Raw genomic sequence first — 20,033 nt, forward strand, 5'->3', positions numbered from 1 at the left:
ACAGTCTGTTGAAGGTCAGTAAAAATGTTTACAGATACGATGCACTTGTTGATCCTTGGTGTCCAGGGGTGCAGTATCACACAGAAAGCCAGGCCTTTCTGAGCATGTCTCGAGTCTGCCTGCTGGTCAGACTAGCCATTCGTACACCTCACCCAATCACACTTACCTAGGATCAACGTGGAAGGCCAAATGAGCTGGCCTCCCACCCCAGGGAGTCATTCTGCGAAGGGCATTGAGGACCGAGTGGGTAGGTATGTCTCAGGCCATATACTGCTGACAGTCTGTAGGTCCCACCAGAGGTGCTGGCATGCCCAGCTCAATTCTGCCTAATGTTTCTTTAATTCTAATCCCTGCATTAACACACAGTATTGGCCCAGATTTTTTAAGCATTACTTGTCTGTAAATTGATTTTTGTCTCCAGAGTAGAAAGCCATAAGGATAACTTCTGCACTAAATCACACCGCCCCAGAAACCCCACTGGGATGTGACTCATACCTTCACCAATGACCTGTTTTCCCCTCGAGACTCTGACCTAGTGAGATCATTTGCTGTCCAGCACGAGCCTGGAACATTGCAGGGAAAATGAGTCACATTTTTGTCAGGTGCACCGGACTCAACAGTTTTCACTAGTGCTGGTGGAACATAAGGAGGGTTTCGTAGAGCAAGTGAGAGGTCAGCACTGGGATCCTGGCTTAGGTAGGTGCCTTTCATTTAGTTACTTACCTTCATTCCTTGTGTTACTACCTCCCACTCACAACCTTCGGGCAATTCACCCCACTATACCGTTACTGGTCTCCCACACCCTGATCTGATGACCCTCAGCTTCCAAAATCCCAAGCCTCGATCCTCCAGTGAAACCCTACCCCAGATTCCCATCAGTCCTCAAGCCTTTCTTTCCAGTGAACCCCAGTCTTAGGCTCACTCCTGGACATATCTTTCTTCCTTTGTACCCGCTGCAGTGGCAAAGTGCAAGAAGGAAAGTGGATGGGGCCAATCGGCAGTGCCTTATGCCTCGGGCCTTGCTTGCTACTGAATGCTTTAGCAAGAAGGCCACCTTGCAATGGTCATTGGTGTGCTGTGTAATGACAAATTAACATGTCCTGGTGGGCTTGGGACATTTTCTAGGGCATTCTTTCCAGGTTAAGGCTGCCGCTTGGTTCAATGACAAATCACTGATGTCACGCTGGAGGATACGAGGGGAATGCACATGTGTGTGAATGTATGTACGTGCATCATTGTGCGAATGATTGTGTGCAAGTAATTGGGTGTGCGCACGGGTGCACGGGGGTTGTGAATGTGTGAAAATGTGTGTGTGAATGTGTGCCTGCACACAGATGTGTGTGTGTGTCTGTATGCACGTGTGTGTATATAAAGTTGTATAAGTTAGGAAGTTAGATTTAAAACAGCACAGAGGACAGAGTTTATGATCATTGTATGAATTGACTGATGTTGGCAGCTGAGCAAGATGCCACTGCTCCCACAAGTTCACCTCCAGCAACCAGATATCTTTATTAGTCACACGTACATCAAAACACACAGTGAAATACATCTTTTGAGTAGTGTTCTGGGGGCAGCCCACAAGTGTCACCACGCTTCCGGTGCCAACATAGCATGCCCACAACTTCCTAACCCATACATCTTTGGAATGTGGGAGGAGATCGGAACACCCGGAGGAAACCCACGCAGACACGGGGAGAACGTACAAACTCCTTACAGACAGTGGCTGGAATTGAACCCGAGTCGCTGGCACTGTAATAGCGTTACGCTAACTGCTACACTACCGTGCCTGCCCTCATACTGGGGCACAGCAACCTACCCACAGAACACAGGGGGACTGCAACCTACTGAGATTGAGCAGCTCCAGCTAGGCGGCTGAAGGTTCAGGCAAATTTCTCTGGGAGAGGATCGGCAGGTCTGAGCCACGCCATAGGCTTCGGGAAGAAAAGCCGCTGCGACCAAGAGTGGGGAGATCAGACGGCAATCTGTGAATGGGGTGTGTGGCAGCGATTGGGTGGGAGGTAGCCTCACCCTGGGAGACAGTGAGCAGCCTGTAGTTGGGGAATGCAGAGGGGAAAGGGAGATGGCATTGGGAGCAAGAACTGGGAAAGGAAAGGAGGGATGAGTAATAGACGAAGGAGCGAAGTGGGACTGTGGGAGGCAGTTAGGAGGAGACCGAGGGAGGGGATAAAGGTAGGCAGTGAAGGAGGAGGAGGTGCGTGTGTGCGCACTTCTGCACACATATGCATGTAGACAGAGTCCAGGCACTTAATATGCATATATACAAATGTACATGTATGTGCATGTGTGCTAGGTCCACACAGCAGACCCTGTCTCCAACTGTCTTGGACCTTCTTATCTTTAGATGAAGGCCTTGCTCTGTCAAGAGTGTATGATAGTTGGTATGCAACAGCTGCCCCATGCTAAAGAATTCACAATCTGGCTTCTACAACACCCTCAACCCTCAAATCACTCTTATCCTCTACGAGTCGAAACAATTGGGTATGATCTTACAGCTGTTACAGAGATGTGGTTGTAAAGTGACCAAAGCTGGGAACTGAATAGTCAGGGCTCTTTAATATTCAAAATAAAAGGCAGAAAGGAAAATGAAGTGGGGTAGTGAAGTGTGTTGAGGATGAAGTCACTGCAGTGATGAGTGGTGATACTGGCTTAGAATCTCAAGGTGTGGAATTAGTCGGGTGGAAATAAGAAATAGTAGGTGTAATAAGTCACTGGTGTGAATAGTAAATAAGCTGCCTAACAGAAGGTAGACTGTAGGATACTGTAAGAATCAATAAATAACGGGAATTTGTCAGGAAGGTACTGCAATAATCATGAGTGATTTTAATTATCATATGAAATGGACAAATCAAATTGACAGGGTTCACCACGTGTGCAAATTATAGAGCTTTCCACTCACAGGGCATCTTCAGAATGTTTCCTCGGGACAATATGTGGAGAAACCAATCAGGGAGCAGGCTAGTCTCGATTCAGTATTGTGTAATGAGGCAGGATTAATTAATGATCTCATAGTATAGGATCCCCTGGGAAAGAGTGATCAGAGCACGGTAAAATTTCAAATTCAGCTTAAGGATGAGAAACTTGGATCCAAAACTAGAGAGGTAAACTTAAATAAAGGCAATTACAATGGCAAAAGGACAGAGTCGGTTAAAGTGGACAAAGAAAATAAAAGTAAAGCAGTAATCTGCAGTGGCAGACATTTAGAGAGATATTTCATAAATCTCAGCAAAGCTTTATTCTGGTGAGAAAGGGTGACTCTTTGAGAAGGATTAACCTTCCGTGGCAAACTAAGGAAGATATCAAATTGAAAGAAAATACATAAAATGTCAGAGGTTGGCTGGAGATTGGAATTTTTTTTGGAAACCACCAGAGGATGAGTAATAAAATTAGATAATGCCTTGAATGGGCAATGAGGAAAGTTGTAAAGGCTGGGCTTGTTTATTCAGGAGTTTAGAAGAATAAAAGACGTGGTTGAAACATATAAGATCCTGAAGGAACTTGACATGGTATGCATGGAGAGGATGTTATCTCTCATAGGAATCTAGAAGTAACGGTCACTGTTTAAAAATAAGGGATCTCCCAGTTAAGATAGAGAGGAGGCAAAGCTTTTCTCTCAGAGGGTTGTGAGTATTTGGAACTGTCCTCAAAGGGCTGAGGAAGCAGTCTTTGAATATTTTTAAGGCAGAGGTAGACAGGATGTTGATAAGGGGTGAAAAGTTATGAGGGGTAGACAGGAATGCAGAGTCGAGAGTACAATCAGACCGGCCAGTGTCTTATTAAATGGCAGAGCAGACTCAAGAGGCTGAGTAGCTTATTCCTGCTCCTAGTTCGTTGTTTGTACCTTCATCCTGGTCCACATCCAGGTTTCAAAGTAAGGCTGTACAAGTAGCCCCTGTGCTGATGTGATAGTTCAAGGCTGAACAGTGTAGACTTCAAATAGTAAATTCCAAACTTTGGAAAGTGATTGAAACTTCTCTCCAAAGCTTAAAAAGTCACTCTCACCAAAATTTCTGTGAACAAAGACTTTCACTGGGGGATAACTCCTCATACCCTTGTTTCACTCCTCTTTACTTATGAGGTCAGGAAGCCCAAGAACCAGTGTGTGCAAATTATAGAGCTTTCCACTCTTGTTAATATCACTCAGGTATTGCAAAATTGCCAGCCCACACCTCTCAAGGGTACTGTTTGTAGTCCAGTGTGCTTTCACTTTCAGTACACTTACCAACTCACCCACACACACGCACACACACACACATTCCCAAACCCTTGTATTCAAATGAGTTAAAATTAACCTAATCATGCTACAGGAAAATATTCACACATCTTTAAAAAAATACTTGGTGCAAGGAGGGAGATGATAATACGTAGTTTCTAATGTAGCTGTGCCCTTATAATGCTACTTTTAGTAAACAGGCATTGTAATAACATTTCATGTTTACAAACTCATAAAAAGGTAATAAGATTTATAGCCGACCAATTCCATGTGTTAGCATTTGATTTGGAAATGCTGAGTTACAGAGTAACAACAGCTTGCATTTATGTACCATCTTTAAACAAACATGACCCAGAAGGGAATCAGATGGTGAAGCAAAGAGAAAGAAAATGGTGGTCAAATGCTCAGTCACTAAGGGAGAGGGAGGAAGAGAATACAAGGCTAAAACAGCTGATTGGTTGGCATGGGTGGGGGGGCGGAATACTTGGAATGCTTAAATTAGAGAACATGGATTTGGGGGTTGGTATTGAAGAGGTGGTGAAGGGTGAGTAGTGTGGGAAATGGTGGTGGGATTGGTTGAGGGGAGGAGGAAAGAGATATGGAGGGACAGGTATTTGAGAGACAAGAATGTGAAGCTTGGAGTTGAGGTATTAAGATTCCCAAGACCCAACGTAGATCACAAAGAACTTTGGTGATAAAGGAGCAAGATCAACTGCAAACCAGAAATGTTTGGGTGATCAAAAGTTTGCAAAGAAAGGATACTGGGAAGACGGTCAAAAAAAGGATGAGAATATTGGGGCCTGGAGAAGGGCATAGATGATAGTTTCAACAACTCTTGGGTTAAACAGGCAAAACCACAGAAGTCAAAGCTAGGTCTCGTTGCGAGAGAGTACATGGGCTCAGAATTTCAGTTTGGGATTAAAGGGCCAAGATTAGAGAAGGCCCGTGACTAAACCCAGGAAGCAGGATGGAATCTGTGATGAAGGACACAGACCAGTGGCACAAACTTCAGATTGACTGATATTTAACCTGCAGGAATTGCAATGAATTGATATTGGGCAAGCATCTGGCAGCACAGAGGGAGTTGAGGATCAAGAGGGATGGTGGAGTTAGGGTGCTGTCAGCGTCACATATGATGCTAACTCCCCTTTCTGTAAAGGATGATGGCAAGGGGTAGACATAGATCACTGATGGAGGGGACAATGCTGGCTCCTTAGTGACAGTGAACGGTGATGATGCTTAGGTGGGAGGGGAAGCTCTGGCTCCAGATAATCAGGTATTAGAATAAAACTGTAATGAATTGAAAGATGGAGATTGCAGAGAGGTCAAAGAGGAGAAATATTGCACCAGAATCTCAATCAAGGCGATTGTCCTTCAGGACTTTCTAATTCAGGTGCCTTTTGACACTGTGTTGGAGGCAGAAATTTGACCAGAGAGGTTCAAACACAAAGTTGCATAACGTTGCAGGTGACAAGTGGAGCAGTAGTTTGGAAGGCGAGGGCAAATGAGGGGGACATTTTAAGCAGGAGCTGTTGATGGCAGTTTTGAAAGAGAGGGAGATTAATGCCTGGGGAATGGAAGCATTCACATGTCAGTGCACAGAGCTGCCAGGGAGGAAATGGATAGAAAACAATTTAGTGGGAACGAGGGTCAAGGGAGCACGCATATGGAGAGAGAGACGTATCTTAGATGACAAAGGGAAGGTGGAAATGGAGTCGTGCGGTAAAGTAACAGAAACCACTGAACGATTCATCATAGTTCTGGTTACAAAGAAGTCAGTCAGTTCTCAACACTTCCGATGAATGCGGAAGGAAAAGGGATCAAGGGTTCAAGACTCTGATGGAGAAGTAAAGCTGGGGGTTAAATTTGCTCTGAAGAATGATCCAGGAATAACGGAGGGGTTTGGCAGAGTAGTGTGGCCCAAAATTCCCCGGAATGATTTTGTCTCACTGTAACTAGCATCATTCAGAAAAGAACATTATGCTACACAGAACTGTCTGTGGTACTGAAGATTCTATCCTATGCCAAAACTAAAATATAGACTTGAAATATAAGTATAGAATTGAGTTCTAAAGAACAGTCATTGACCTGAAATGTTAACTCTCTCTCTCTCTCCTAATGTTCAGCAGGTCTGGAAACTTCTGTTTGCATTTCAGAATTCCAACATGTGCAGTATTTTGTAGATATGGAATTGGATGTTCTCACCTATGTTATCCTTCTCTTTGCAGGACACTGAATAACAACAGATTTCTCGATCCTGGATGGCAGACAGGTTCCTGCAGCATAAATAAATGCAGATCACAAACTCTGGTTTATAACTCAAAACACTTGAAAATGCAGGAAAATGTATTTCAATGTCAGCTACATTAGCTTCAAGTTCACACTTCTCCACCTGAATCCATTAAGATTTGAGAAGGAGTTGGCCAGGCTGCTGCTAATGAATATGGTCTAGATTTTGTACTGGAGCCAGGCCCTGAGTGGTTACTTCCCAAGAGGGGCTCCATGCTCACTCACTTTGTCTGGCATCCAATACAACCATCCTAATATGGACAGGCAAAATATGAATGAATTCAATTAAACAAAATGCATCACCAGACTTATTCATTTGCACTTACGTAATATTGGGAATTAGGTCTGATATTTCTGATAGCCAATAAGCTTGAACGAGTGCACACAGAAAGTCTGTTAGTAATTTATTTCTAAATATCTTCTAGTGCAGCCCTGGAAGCCACTGGCTCATCTGAGGTCCAAGAAAGTTTTGAAAATCATCCTGTGTCTACTTCCTGCTCTGCTACCCATCTCTCATGGCCAGAATGGTGATGATTGAGGAATTCTTCACAGCAGTGAATGGGATTGATTTTACTCACACAGTTAATATTAACTATCTATTTTCCCTTTATTACTTTATACTGGATAAATTGTCCTACTTTGGTCATTGGTTTTATTTTGTGTTGTTCACTAAGACAAGAGAGATGGAAGGTTTAATCAAGAGGAAGAGGGAAGAATAGTTAAGGTTCAGGAAGCAAAAATCAGACAGGGCTCTTGAGAGTTATAAGGTAGCCAGGAAGGAGTTTAAAAAGGGACTTAGGAGAGCTTGAAGGGGGCATGAGAAGGCCTTGGCAAGTAGGGTTAAGGAAAACCCAACGGCATTCTACACATATGTAAGGAACAAGAAGATGACTAAGGTGAGGGTAGGACCGCTCAGGGATAAGGGGGGAGAAATGTGCCTGGAGGCAAAGGAGGTAGGGGAGGTCCTGAATGAATATTTTGCTTCAGTGTTCACCAGGGACAGGGTTAGCATAGGACTGGCAAATGTGTTGGAGCATGTCAAGGTTAAGAAAAAAGCAGAGTCGGAGCTACTAAAAAGCATTAGGATAGATTAGTCCCCAGGGCCTGACAGGATATACCCCAGGTTACTATGGGAAGCGAGGGAAGAGATTGCTGGACCGTTAACGATGATCTTTGAGTCCTCCCTGGCCACAGGAGTGATACCGGAGGACTAGAAGATGGCAAATGCTGTTCCATTGCTCAAGAAAGGTAAAAGGGATAAACCTGGTAATTATAGACCAGTGAGTCTTACATCAGTGGTGGGCAAACTATTGGAGGGGATTCTTAGGAATAGGATTTATGAGCATTTGGAGAAGCATAGCCTTATTAGGGATAGTCAACGTGACTTTGCGAAGCGACAAGACAAATTGATGAAGGTAGTGCAGTGGATGTGGTATCTATGGATTTTAGCAAGGCATTTGACAAGGTTCCCCATGGTAGGCTCATCCAGAAAGTCATGAAGTGTGGGATCCATGGAAAATTGGCTGTGTGGATTTGAAATTGGCTTGCCCGCAGAAGGCAGAGGGTGGTTGTAGAAGGAGAGTATTCGACCTGTAGGTTGGTGACTAGTGGTGTTCCGTAGGGATCTGTTCTGAGACACCTGCTCTTTGTGATTTTTATAAATGACTTGGATGAAGAAGTGGAAGGGTGGTTTGACATGAAGGTTGGTCGTGTAGTAGACAGTGCAGAAGGATGTTGTAGGTTGCAACAGGATGAAGACAGGGATGCAGAGCTGGGTGGAGAAGTGGCAGACGGAGTTCAATCCGGAGAAGTGTGAAGTGATACACTTTGGAAGAACGAACTTGAATGCAGTGTACATGGTTAATGGCAGGATTCTTAGCAGTGTGGAGAAACAGAAAGATCTTGGGGTCCAAGTACATAGATCCTTCAAAGCTGTTGTGCAAGTTGATAGGGCAGTTAAAAAGGCGTATGGTGTACTGGCCTTTTTTAGTCGGGTATTGAGTTCAAGAGCCAAGAAGTAATGCTGCAGCTCTATAAGACTCTGGTTGGACCACACCTGGAATATTGTGTTCAGTTCTGGTCACCACATTATAGGAAGGATGTGGAAGCTTTGGAGAGGGTGCAGAGGAGATTATACAAGGATGCTGCCTGGATTGGAGAGCATGTCTTATGAGGAGAGGTTGAGCGAATTAGGGTTTTTCTCTTTGGAGCGAAGGGGGATGAAAGGAGACTTGATAGAGGTATATAAGTTTACAAGAGGCATAGATAGAGTGGACAGCCAGCATCTTTTCCCCAGGGCGGTAATGGCCAATACTAGAGGTCACCTGTTTAAGATGTGTGGAGGAAAGTTCAGGGGAGATGGAAGAGCTAGGTGTTTTACACACAGAGTGGTGGGTGCCTGGAATACACTGCTGGGGGTGGTGGTAAGGGCCGATATAATAAAGTCAGTTAGGAGACTATTAGAGAGGCACATGGAACAAAGAAAATTAAAGGTAATGGGAGGTGAAGTAGAGAGGGGGATAGATTGATTGGGGATAAGGTTAATATAGGTCAGCACAACACTGTGGGCTGAAGGGCCCGTGTTCTATGTTCTATATACAACTTTTCTCCATAACTTGCTTGCTACAGTGCAATTTAAATAGATTTGGTTTGCCGAGTAATTCAGCTTTGTCAGGTAAAAAAAAGCAATCCCACCTTATGTCCCAAACCCCCTACAACTCTCTGACTGACACTGTGGTGTCAACAGACATTTTGCCCTAAAAGAGGTCAAGATGCCCACCCAGTATTATGCGACTCCTACAACAATCGGGAGGAAAGTGAGATGGAACTCCTCATCCTGCCATTCTGCTAACATATAAAATCATAGCCTGTGTGTAAGGTGGGTATAAAGTTATTGCTGAAATGGAATTATTTATCACTTAAGTTCACTATATTGCTGCTACTTCACACATCAATACATGTAGGGAAAAACAATGACTTACATTTTCTCAATCAGCTGTTTCTCATCCAAAGCATTGGGAAGGTCTCTTTTGTTTCCCAAGACTAATACCTATATAAAAAAACAAACAAAAAACTCAAATGTTTGACTGAAGAACTTCCTATTCAGTTTTCAAGATATAACTGGTTCTGTTTTCCAAAAAGGCTGTGCTGAGTTTGATATCCAAACCTGCCTTCATGCATTAACTATTTTGTAATTCTAACACAAGAACACGGCAGTTCTTTTCTTTTTCTTTGATATAAAAACTGGAAGCCATATATTCACTGGACCTTGTAATCATTTACATCATCGCTAAAATAATGCTTTATGCTTCTTTTGCTGTATCCAGGATCAGTTCATTCAGTAATTCATTCAGGTGTTAATCAACAGAGAAGCAAAATGTTAGCAGCGACATGTTGATTTATTCAGTGAGACATCTAACAACAGACACTCATTTAAAAAACCTCACGTACACCACTGTAAGGAGAAAGCAGATGGCATGTAATGTGGAATACTGTCTTTCAACTCTGAACTCAGCAAGTATAATGGGATAGGAACATTTTGTTTTGCCAGTGACCATAAAGTATCCTTTGTTAGATCAACAGCTTCAAATAGAACATATCATGGCATAATTCCCTGCATGAGTTTAACCAACGACTGTAATTTCTTAACTGTAGTTTAAAAAAAATCTCATTGGTATATTCGGTTTGCTATTTCTCATTAATGTGCTGCCATGCAACATCCTCATTAGGGTTTGCTCCTATAGTTATGCTGGTAGTATCTAGTTTTCACTCAGTCTTAACATCAACAATGACAATAGCTACCCACTTTGACTCTCAATACAGAGGTTCCAACAATGTTATTTGTGTGTGACTCTGGGCTCTCTGAATTTCTGTCCTTTTAGGGTAGTAACCAGAATCTCCCAAATAAAACAGAACTCAACACAGTTGAACAATTGCTACTGAGAGGCTATATCCCACAAAAAAGCATTCCAGCTTCAACTTTTAGTGGCAAGATATCAAAATGAAGTTATATTTATGTTAAAATTCTGTTGCATTGAACCTATGTCTCTCATAGATCGGAGTTAATAGATGCAAGGACATTATTGACGATATAACTGAGTCAAGAAAATGGATAGAATTATTCACATTGCAACATATCCAGCTCCTTTTCTGAGTTTCTGGAGTATCACTTGGAGCTGGAGATCAGAAAAATGTGTCTTTTGGCACTCTTCATCCTTGCATTAACTAATAATAAAGACATCTTGAATAATTGTGTTGTAATTACATATTCTTAGCACAGCGTGTGTGACATAAAGGTCCGTTACACCATTATTGTGTTAGCCTGCCACTCACACATTATGTCATTCCTATGATTCTATCCTTCAACAAATAATTAAATCTTTTATTTAATACACACTTTAACTTTTTTTACCCTGTAAATATTTTTAACAAATGCAGATGATGCAGGGAGAGAAGGGGAGAGATTTTTTATCGGCAGCCTAAAACATATGAGCACTGGTTGGGACCAAGCAAAAGCCAGGCTGGGGGCCCAAATCTGATCAATTTGGCCTCTTTTGAGCATTACTGGTGACCATCAGTGCTTTATTGTACTTGCCCATTTTAGCCAGTGAAAACTTGCCCCATTTCTCCATAAAGTTGGCCAACAGAATGTTTCCATTCGGGCTCACTAATGACTTTCCTCTATAACTAACAAAATGCAAAAAAAAATTATATTTTCTGCACTGCCTGCCAGCATCCTTTTACAGCCAATGCCAAATGCCTAATAAAGCAGGGACTGATATGCACTATGTATGTGCATCAACATTGCAATCATGGTTCTGCAAAAGGGATTGTATGCAGAATTGCTTAATCAAACATGCTCTGTTCTAATTTGGGTAAGTGTATCGTTTACCTGGATATTGCGTCAGAGGGACAAATGGTGTCAAAGATGCCTGCTAGGGCTGCCCCCCACAGCCTGAATTCCTCAGGCAAGGACTGGCCAGCTGCCACCTGAACTTCCTCCTCCCTGACTATTCATGTACTGGTATCATTTTAAGTAATACAAAGTCTGGATCTCAAGTCTGCAAACAATCTTACTGTTCATGCCTTTTATTATTTATGCTTCTAAAATATGAATTGTTTAAGCCAATCTACGTGTACCAAAAATCTAGTCTGCAAGGTTAATCCATTGCTTTTCAAATCCTTAGGAGGAGGACCATAATTAAATTCCACAACTCTCTCTGTACTCTGAATCTAAAAGATCTAAGTTTGCCAATGCGAACTTGTGATAGACAGTTCTTTGCCACTAAGGTTTGAGAAAAGTGAAATGTACTGCAAGCGCATATCTTCAGTGTATCTTCTAGTAGCAACTTCCTGAGCAAAGCCAGCTATCAGACTGTTGCAAGGCCTTGGACAGTGCAGGACTCTGAAGTTATAAGCAACATCACCAAAGAACCTGAGCAAACCCCACTCATAGAAATGCTTTAAGAGTAATCTTGGCATTTGGCCTGAACTGAATGATCTGTCAAAGTTGTCAAACAACATGAAGGTTTACAAATGTCTTGTATTCAGAAACATGCAAGAAATTGTTAAAATGTTTTAAGAGTCAAAATATTTTAAGTAAAATTACTACAAACACTGCTTTTAAAAACAATTAAACACCTTTAAGCTACCTCAATTAATTCATAAGAGTTGTACCTTATGTCAAATTTACTTCTCTCCCTTGCAGCCGCTCCTCTCCCTTAAAATTAATAAATTTGCAAACAGATCTAGCAGGATAATTTCTTATTTCAACTTATGGAGAATTGCAGGAAATTGGTGCTCCATCACTGGACCTCACGATGAATCCAACCTCAGAGAACAGCAAAGAAAATAAAATCCACTGATGGGCATCTCTCTGGAAATTCAGGACTTCCATGTTTGGGAGGAAATAGGACTATCCTGACAGAGTGCAAATGGAGCTCAACAAGAATTGCCAATCATTCCCCATTTCTATGCAACTATCAAAAATAACATGAGCAATCATGAAGTTAGAGATGCAACATGTAGGCAGTTCCAGAGCTGTACTATCTGTCAGAAGCAAACTTGTAGAAATTAGAGTCAATTCTTCCATCAGCCACTTTGAGGTTATTACTTCTATACTTGGCAATCGTGGATGTACCAAACATATTACTGGTTCAGAAGGGTCAACTGTTTGGTAATTTTCCCAATGAGCAGAAGCAACAAAATAACATATCCGTTCAAAATACAGGGCATTACTGGTAGCACCTGTGGTTCATTAGTTCTCTGGACACTAATCCTTAGCTAAATTAGAAGGGCTGATGTTTATGCAATTCCTCTGTGATGATGAACAATGGATCATGTAAGTAAAGTCCATTTGCCAAGCAGCAGCTTCTGGCTTCCTTACCCGAAGATTATAGCTGTCCACAAAAATGGCAAGGATATGTTACCCGGGTATGTTCACTGGCTCCTCTGTGTCAGCTACTGTAATGAGACTCATAGTTACAATTAGACGCACAGATTACCAGCAAGCAATCCTGCACGCCCACTTTATCTAATCAGGAGGATGAGCTGATTTCTGCTCAACTTGAAACCACTTGGGATTCAGGCAGCTCTCCAATGCGTTGAGTAGTACTGTGGGATGACATTCCAGTAGTCTCTGCATGCCTGAAGAAAATGTATTTCTACAGGTGCTGCCAATTATACATCATCCTTGTAGGGAGAGAGAGTAGGTGTAGTATTGTAACATGCCTATACCAATCATCTCACTACACATGACCATTGCATGGGTTCAGATCTCAGTCAAGTTTAGCCTTGAGGCTTTACTTGTCCAATCCCTCTGTGAAGCTACAGGAGACATCTTGCTGTAGATTGCAGTCAATACCTTAACTTTTACTCACATGTTTGGAAGTCAGGATTCACCTTTGGAAGCCCATACAATTGTCACATTTTTTTGTGAAACCTTCTTGAAAATGCTGTCAAAACTCACCCATATTTCTAGCCAAACCCCACCTGTTGTTTTATTCAGACTCAAATGATATGCAACAAACGATCCAACTCTGAACTCAAATCCTTTATGAACAAACTTTACAAAATCCAAATCTCTGCAGCTGACACTATCCAACCTTGTTCCCCACTACTATAATCACTTGTTTCATCCCACTTCACAGTGAGTCTTTCCCAAGATCTTCCTGAACTTCCCACAGCAGATGTACCTAGAACGTGCTTAGAACACGGACTCGATGATGGGGCATTATGCCTCTTGAGCATCTGTACGTACCAACACTGTCAAGCCTTGAAAAACAGAATAAAGAAATGTAAGTAAGTTTGTGGATTACACCAGAATTGGTGGTGTGGTGGACAGTGAAGGTGGTTGTCCAAGGTTACAACAGGATCTAGATCAACTGGGAAAGTGGACAAAGGAATGGCAGATGGAATTTAACCCAGACAAGTGCAAAGTGATGCATTTTGGGAAGTAGCAGTTAGTGTAATGCTATTACAGCGCCAGCGACCCAGGTTCAATTCCGGCTACTGTCTGTCAGGAGTTTGTACGTTCTCCCTGTGACTGCGTGGGTTTCCTCCGGGTGCCTCCCACAATCCAAAGACGTACGGGTTAGGAAGTTGTGGGCATGCTATGTTGGCGCCAGAAGCGTGGTGACTCTTGCGGGCTGCTCCCAGAACACTCTACGCAAAAATGCATTTCACTGTGTGTTTTGACGTACATGTGACTAATAAAGATATCTCTCTCTCTCTTAAACCAGGGCAGGACATACACAGTGAAAGGCGGGGTCCGGGGAGTGTTTAAAACTGAGACCTAGGGGTACAAATACACAGTTCCCTGAACGTGGCAACACAGGTAGACAGGGTGGTGAAGGTGGTGTCCACCACGTTTGCCTTCATCAGTCAGGGCACTGAGTACAAGAGTTAGGACATCATGTTACAGCTGTACAAGATGTCGGTGTGACCGCATCTGGAGTATTGTGTGTGCAGTTCTGGTCGCCATACCATAGGAAGGATGTAATTAAATTATAGAGGATGCAGAAATGATTCCCAACGATGTTGCTGGGACTGGAGGGCTTGAGTTATAAGGAGAGACTGGATCAGCTGAAACTGTTTTTCCTGGAGCGAAGGAGGCTGAGAGGTCACCGTACAGAGGTTTATAAAATCATGAGGGACACAGTGGATGGTCACAGTGTTTTTCCCAGGTTAGGGGAATCTAAAACTAGAGGGCAAAGGTTTAAGGTGAAAGATGAAAGATTTAAAGGGGATCTGAAGGGCAAATTTATCACACAGAGGATGGTGGGTATGGAATAAGCTACAATTACAACATTTAAAAGACATTTGGACAGGTTCATGGATAGAAAAGGTTTAGAAGGATATGGGCCAAATGCAGGCAAATGGGACTAGGTCAGGTAGGCACCTTAGTCAGCATGGGCAGGTTGGGCTAAAGGGACTATATCCATGCTGTATAACTATGAACTCTATTACTAGCCCAAAGACTGTTTACATGGAAATACATTTTATTAAATGCTGTTGTTTTTAATGCATGTCTATGTGGCAGTAATAATGTGAATAAGGGATCAGAGGATATAATGGTCACACATTATAAGCCTTTACAAGATTCCAAGTTCTGTTTTGTTTTAATCTTGCGTATCCAGTGTAATCTTCCCATATGGTTTCGGTGGGATTAGATTAGCAAATTTGCTATTTCCTGTTAACTTAATTTGCCCGGCTAATCAAAAAAGTGGAATAATATGAGGTTAAACAACAAACATGCAATGATGGCTGTGGCCATCCTGTATGTCAGTGATGAAGCTAGATTGTGTCAGAATTACCATCTTTTATGAAGTTAGTGTGATTGTAGATAGTGAATAAATTATATTTCAAATGGAGTGTGCTGCTGTTTTAGGACTAGCACAGAAGAGATGTTAGTTCTACAAGGTGTTTTGCATGGATAAGAACATTAGAAACATCAGGCATTTGAATATACCCACCACCATTATTTGCTTAGTTTGAACAAAACAGGTCAAGTATTCACAGCTAGAATTCCTGACTGGGACTATCATGTAATCAACCCAGTTTGCACAGGTAAATCAACCAATATTTTACCAGAAATAAAAACAGAGCTTTGAGAGTCTGTGTTTATTTAGTGGCAAAAATAATTGGATCAGTCCTAACCCATGTTGATTAAGAAAATCCTATGCTCCTGATCAGGTTAGCTGATCTCAGCAGACTGTTGAGTCTATTAAATCCTTCTTTATAAAAATATTTGATCAATGGCTTTGCACTATCCACAAAGCACTGACAGTGAATAAACCAGAATTGAACAGTGTGTGGAAAAATCAAGTATCCTGCGACATCAAAGAGTCGTTTAAATATGTTGCACATATAAAGGAGATTCAAATCCACAGAAACACATACAATATAAAGTACAAGACAGAAATAGGCCATATCGATGTTTGAGGCACCAGAAACTGCAGATGCTGGAATCCGGAACATACTGGAGGAACTCAGTGGGTCAGGGAGCATCTGTGGTGGGAAATGGTCAGTCAACGTTTCGGGTCGAGACCCTTCATCTGGACTGAAAGATAGAGAGAGATAGCCAGTATAAAGAAGAAAGGGGTGGAGCAAGAACTGGTAAGCAACAGGTGGATCCAAGTGAGAAGGGGGTTATAGGCAGATGGGGAGGAAAGAGTGACAAGAGGCTGGGAGGTGAGAGGTGAGAGGTGGAGGTGACAAAGGGCTGCAGACGATTGAATCTGATAAGAAAGGAAGGTGGACACGGAATGAAATAAGGGAGGTGGGACGGGCAGATGGGAACAGTAGCAGGAGAGGAACCAATAGGAGTTTGTGGATGATGTTTACCCTTCAGCTGAGTCCTAATCACACTTATCTATTCTGATTGCACATTCTTCAACTCTTATTCTCAAAGCAGACATCCAGTTTAACGTTGACACAGTTAATGCCTCAACCATTATGCTTGAATAGCTTTGAAACCATCAAATACATCAACATGAACTCATGGGACTTAATCAGGGGGTCCGAGATGGAAAACAACCTCTAGATTTTGGGCAGTTTTCGTACAAGCATTTGTTTGGGTCAGGTGTTGCTGTACTGGTATCCATACAACTCCAGATTCTATCACCAACGCAGAAGCCAGATTCAGTACAGTAAGTGGCCAGAAGCCAATACCCAGATGTTCATCTCCAGGAATCCAACCCAAGGAAGCACCTGAACGAAAACAACTCTGGTATCATGCTTGATGCTGTGTTCATTTTCAGAATCACGTTTACTATCACTGACTTCAACGTTGTGAAATTTGTTTTGTGGCAGCCATACAGTGCAAAGACATAAAAGTTACTATACATTACAAAATAAATAAATAATGCAATTAAAAAAAAGGACTAACTAATAGTGTTCATGGGTTCATGGACCCGTTCAGAAATCTGATGGCAGAGGGGAAGAAGCTGTTCCTGAAATATTGAGTGTGGGTCTTCAGGCTCCTGTACCTCCTTCCCGATGGTAGTAACGAGAAGAGGGCATATCCTGGGTGGTGAGGGTCCTCAGTGATGGACGCCGCCTTCTTGAGGCATTGCCTCAAACTTAAGTTATTTACTTCCCAGGTGTCTACCTTTTAAGCCTCATTTCAACTGTTCTTAATTTTAGTAGAATACCACCAAGTTTCACCAGTCAATAAAAAATTTAACATGCGTACAGCAGCCATGAGAGTAGCTCTTTGCACCTATCCCAACACTCGCTTACCAGATCCCATCGTCCTCAGCTCTGGTCCAACAAAGGAGCTGGTAAGCTCAGCTCTCATCTGTTGGCTCCATTCAATTGTTTGTCCTATTGGTCAGTGGGTGCTATATCCTTAGTTTGTAACAACTTAATCATAATATCTTTTCCTAGAAAAAAAATTTCAATATTCAAATTGAAATTGAGGTCGTGGGTACTTTAAAGCAAACCACCAACAAATTAGGACCAGGAGTGGACTACTCCGCCCCTCAAGCCTTCTCCACCATTCAGTAAGATCATGGCTGATGTGACTGAAGCCACATTCAATCATCATGTCCACTTGCAGTAACCTTTCACCTCTTTGCTTATTAAGAATCTAACTGCCTCTGCCTTAAAAATATTCAACAACTCTGTGCCCACCACCCTTTCAGGAAGAGAGAAAGAAATTTTCTCCTCTTAAATAGGTAACCCCTTGTTTTGAAGTAGTAACCCTTAGTTCTAGATTCCCCAATAAAAGGAAAACCCTCTACATATCCAGCCCGCAGGATCTTATTTGTTTATATGATTAAGATAGTATTAAAAATAGGTTTGGGTCAACACAGGTTGCAAATACCAATCTGAAATAAGCTTAACAGCCCCCATGACATTTGTGCAATGAGTTGATCCTAGAAAATGAATCTGCAGAGAGCCTCTGATTACATACACACAGGAAGGCACGGTAGTGTAGCGGTTAGTGCAACGTTATTACAGTGCCAGCAACCCGGGTTCAATTCCAGCTGCTGGAAGTTGTGGGCATGCTATGTTGGTGCCAGAAACATGGCGACACTTGTGGGCTGCCCCCAGCACATTGTACACAAAGATGCATTTCACCGTGTGCTTTGATGTACATGTGAATAATAAAGGTATCTTATCTTATGTAACACAAGACAGAGATATCACAACTGACTTCTGGTGACTGCAAACGTGAACACTTGAGATTCTCCAGACCTATAATAAAACCACAGCCACTCTGTTTATATCACCTTATCTTTTAACATTTTTGATGACCTACTGGAGGATTTTTGATGCATCACGATTATTATTTTAGTAAGTTGTCTGCTTCCTCCTTTCTTTCTTGGGACACATCCAATATCTACATTCACACATGAAGATAATCCACCTGAGTGATACACCTCTCTTCACCTCCTGTACCTAACTGCACAGGACCAAACAACTCCAGCTAACAAAGGGTCATCTGCAATACTAAAAGTGGAGGAAGATGAATGCATAACTCAGACTGCTAGCTGGGCTGCTTAGTGTCCCCCGAGGCAGCCGCGGCTAGCAGCCTGATCACTGCAAGCGATAGAGAACACAAAAAGCAGGGGAAAAAAAAGTGAATGGGAAATAAGAAAAGTAAGCAGAAAGTGAAAGGTGCATCAATAAAACAGAGAAGGAAGTTGGGATGGGTAAAAGAGAATAAAATTAGAAAATAAGGATAAAGCACACAAATTGCAGAGGTAAAGAAAAGCATTTCATATTTCTCCCACACGAAACTGCCCTCAAACATGTACCTGCCAGAGTCTGTTGAACATCCCAGGACAGGAACAATATAAAATAGTCATGTGTACGCTGTTTCCCCTTCATTATACATTTAGATTTTGTAAACACAGATTGAACAAATCTGGATACACATTCTCAAATCTGGATACACATTCTCAAATCAGCCACCACACCTCTTCCACAGTCCAAATCCATCTGCCACTCACATAATGCACAGGGTTTCAGAACTACTTTAATACTGGAAATTAAGAGTTTCATTTTTATGAACAAGAAATTATAATTGGCAATATTACTTTAACATACGAATTAGAGCAGAGATCGGAATAACTGAGATGAGCAGCAGCTTTTCCACTGATAGTTTAATGTAGTTTTAAAATGAATGGATTGGGGAAAAAAAATATCAGAGGGTTGTGGTGGAGGGAGTGCCCTCGGATTGGAGGTCAGTGACTAGTGGTGTCCCGCAGGGATCGGTTCAGGGACCTCTACTTTTTGTCATATTTATAGATGACTTAGATGAGGGGGTGGAAGGCTGGGTTAGTAAGTTTGCGGACAACACTAAGATCGGCGGTGTTGTGGATAGTGTGGAGGGCTGTCGGAGCTTACAGAGGGATATTGATAGGATGCAGAGCTGGGCTGACAAGTGGCAGATGGAGTTCAATCCGGAGAAGTGTGAGGTGGTACACTTTGGAAGGACAAACTCCAGGGCAGAGTACAAGGTAAATGGCAAGGTACTTGGCAGTGTAGAGGAGCAGAGGGATCTGGGGGTTCATATTCACAGTTCACTGAAAGTTGCCTCACAGGTGGATAGAGCAGTTAAGGCGGCCCATAGGATGTTAGCTTTCATAAATCGTGGGATTGAGTTTAAGAGCCGCGAAGTGATGATGCAGCTTTACAAAACTCTAGTTAGACCACACTTAAGAATACTGTGTTCAGTTCTGGTTGTCGCATTATAGGAAGGATGTGGAGGCATTGGAGAGGGTGCAGAGGAGATTTACCAGGATGCTGCCTGGATTAGAGCATATGGAATATGAGGAGAGGCTTAAGGTGCTAGGGCTTTATTCACTGGAAAGGAGGAGGATGAGAGGAGACATGATAGAGGTATATAAAATATTGAGAGGAATAGATAGAGTAGACAGTCAGTGCCTCCTTCCCAGGGCACCAATGCTCAAGACGAGAGGGCATGGCTTTAAGGTTATGGGTGGGAGGTTCAGGGGAGATGTCAGGGGGAGGTTTTTCACCCAGAGAGTGATTGGTGCATGGA

At 42.4% G+C, this 20,033-nt stretch overlaps 1 protein-coding gene across 1 annotated transcript in view; it reads right to left on the minus strand.

Annotated features, from left to right (window-relative positions):
* The window catches only part of LOC127578456 (ADP-ribosylation factor-like protein 8B-A), a 77,369-nt gene that overhangs the window by 7,846 nt on the left and 49,490 nt on the right, over positions 1–20,033 (minus strand). The window contains exons 5-6 of the mRNA XM_052030493.1: positions 9,502–9,569; positions 6,437–6,507 (exon numbers count right to left, since the gene is read on the minus strand). Coding sequence (XP_051886453.1) covers positions 6,437–6,507; positions 9,502–9,569 — 139 coding nt within the window. The remainder of the gene's footprint in view (positions 1–6,436; positions 6,508–9,501; positions 9,570–20,033) is intronic.

The sequence above is a fragment of the Pristis pectinata genome, chromosome 15 (genome assembly GCF_009764475.1).
Source record: "Pristis pectinata isolate sPriPec2 chromosome 15, sPriPec2.1.pri, whole genome shotgun sequence".
NCBI classification, from domain to species: domain Eukaryota; kingdom Metazoa; phylum Chordata; class Chondrichthyes; order Rhinopristiformes; family Pristidae; genus Pristis; species Pristis pectinata.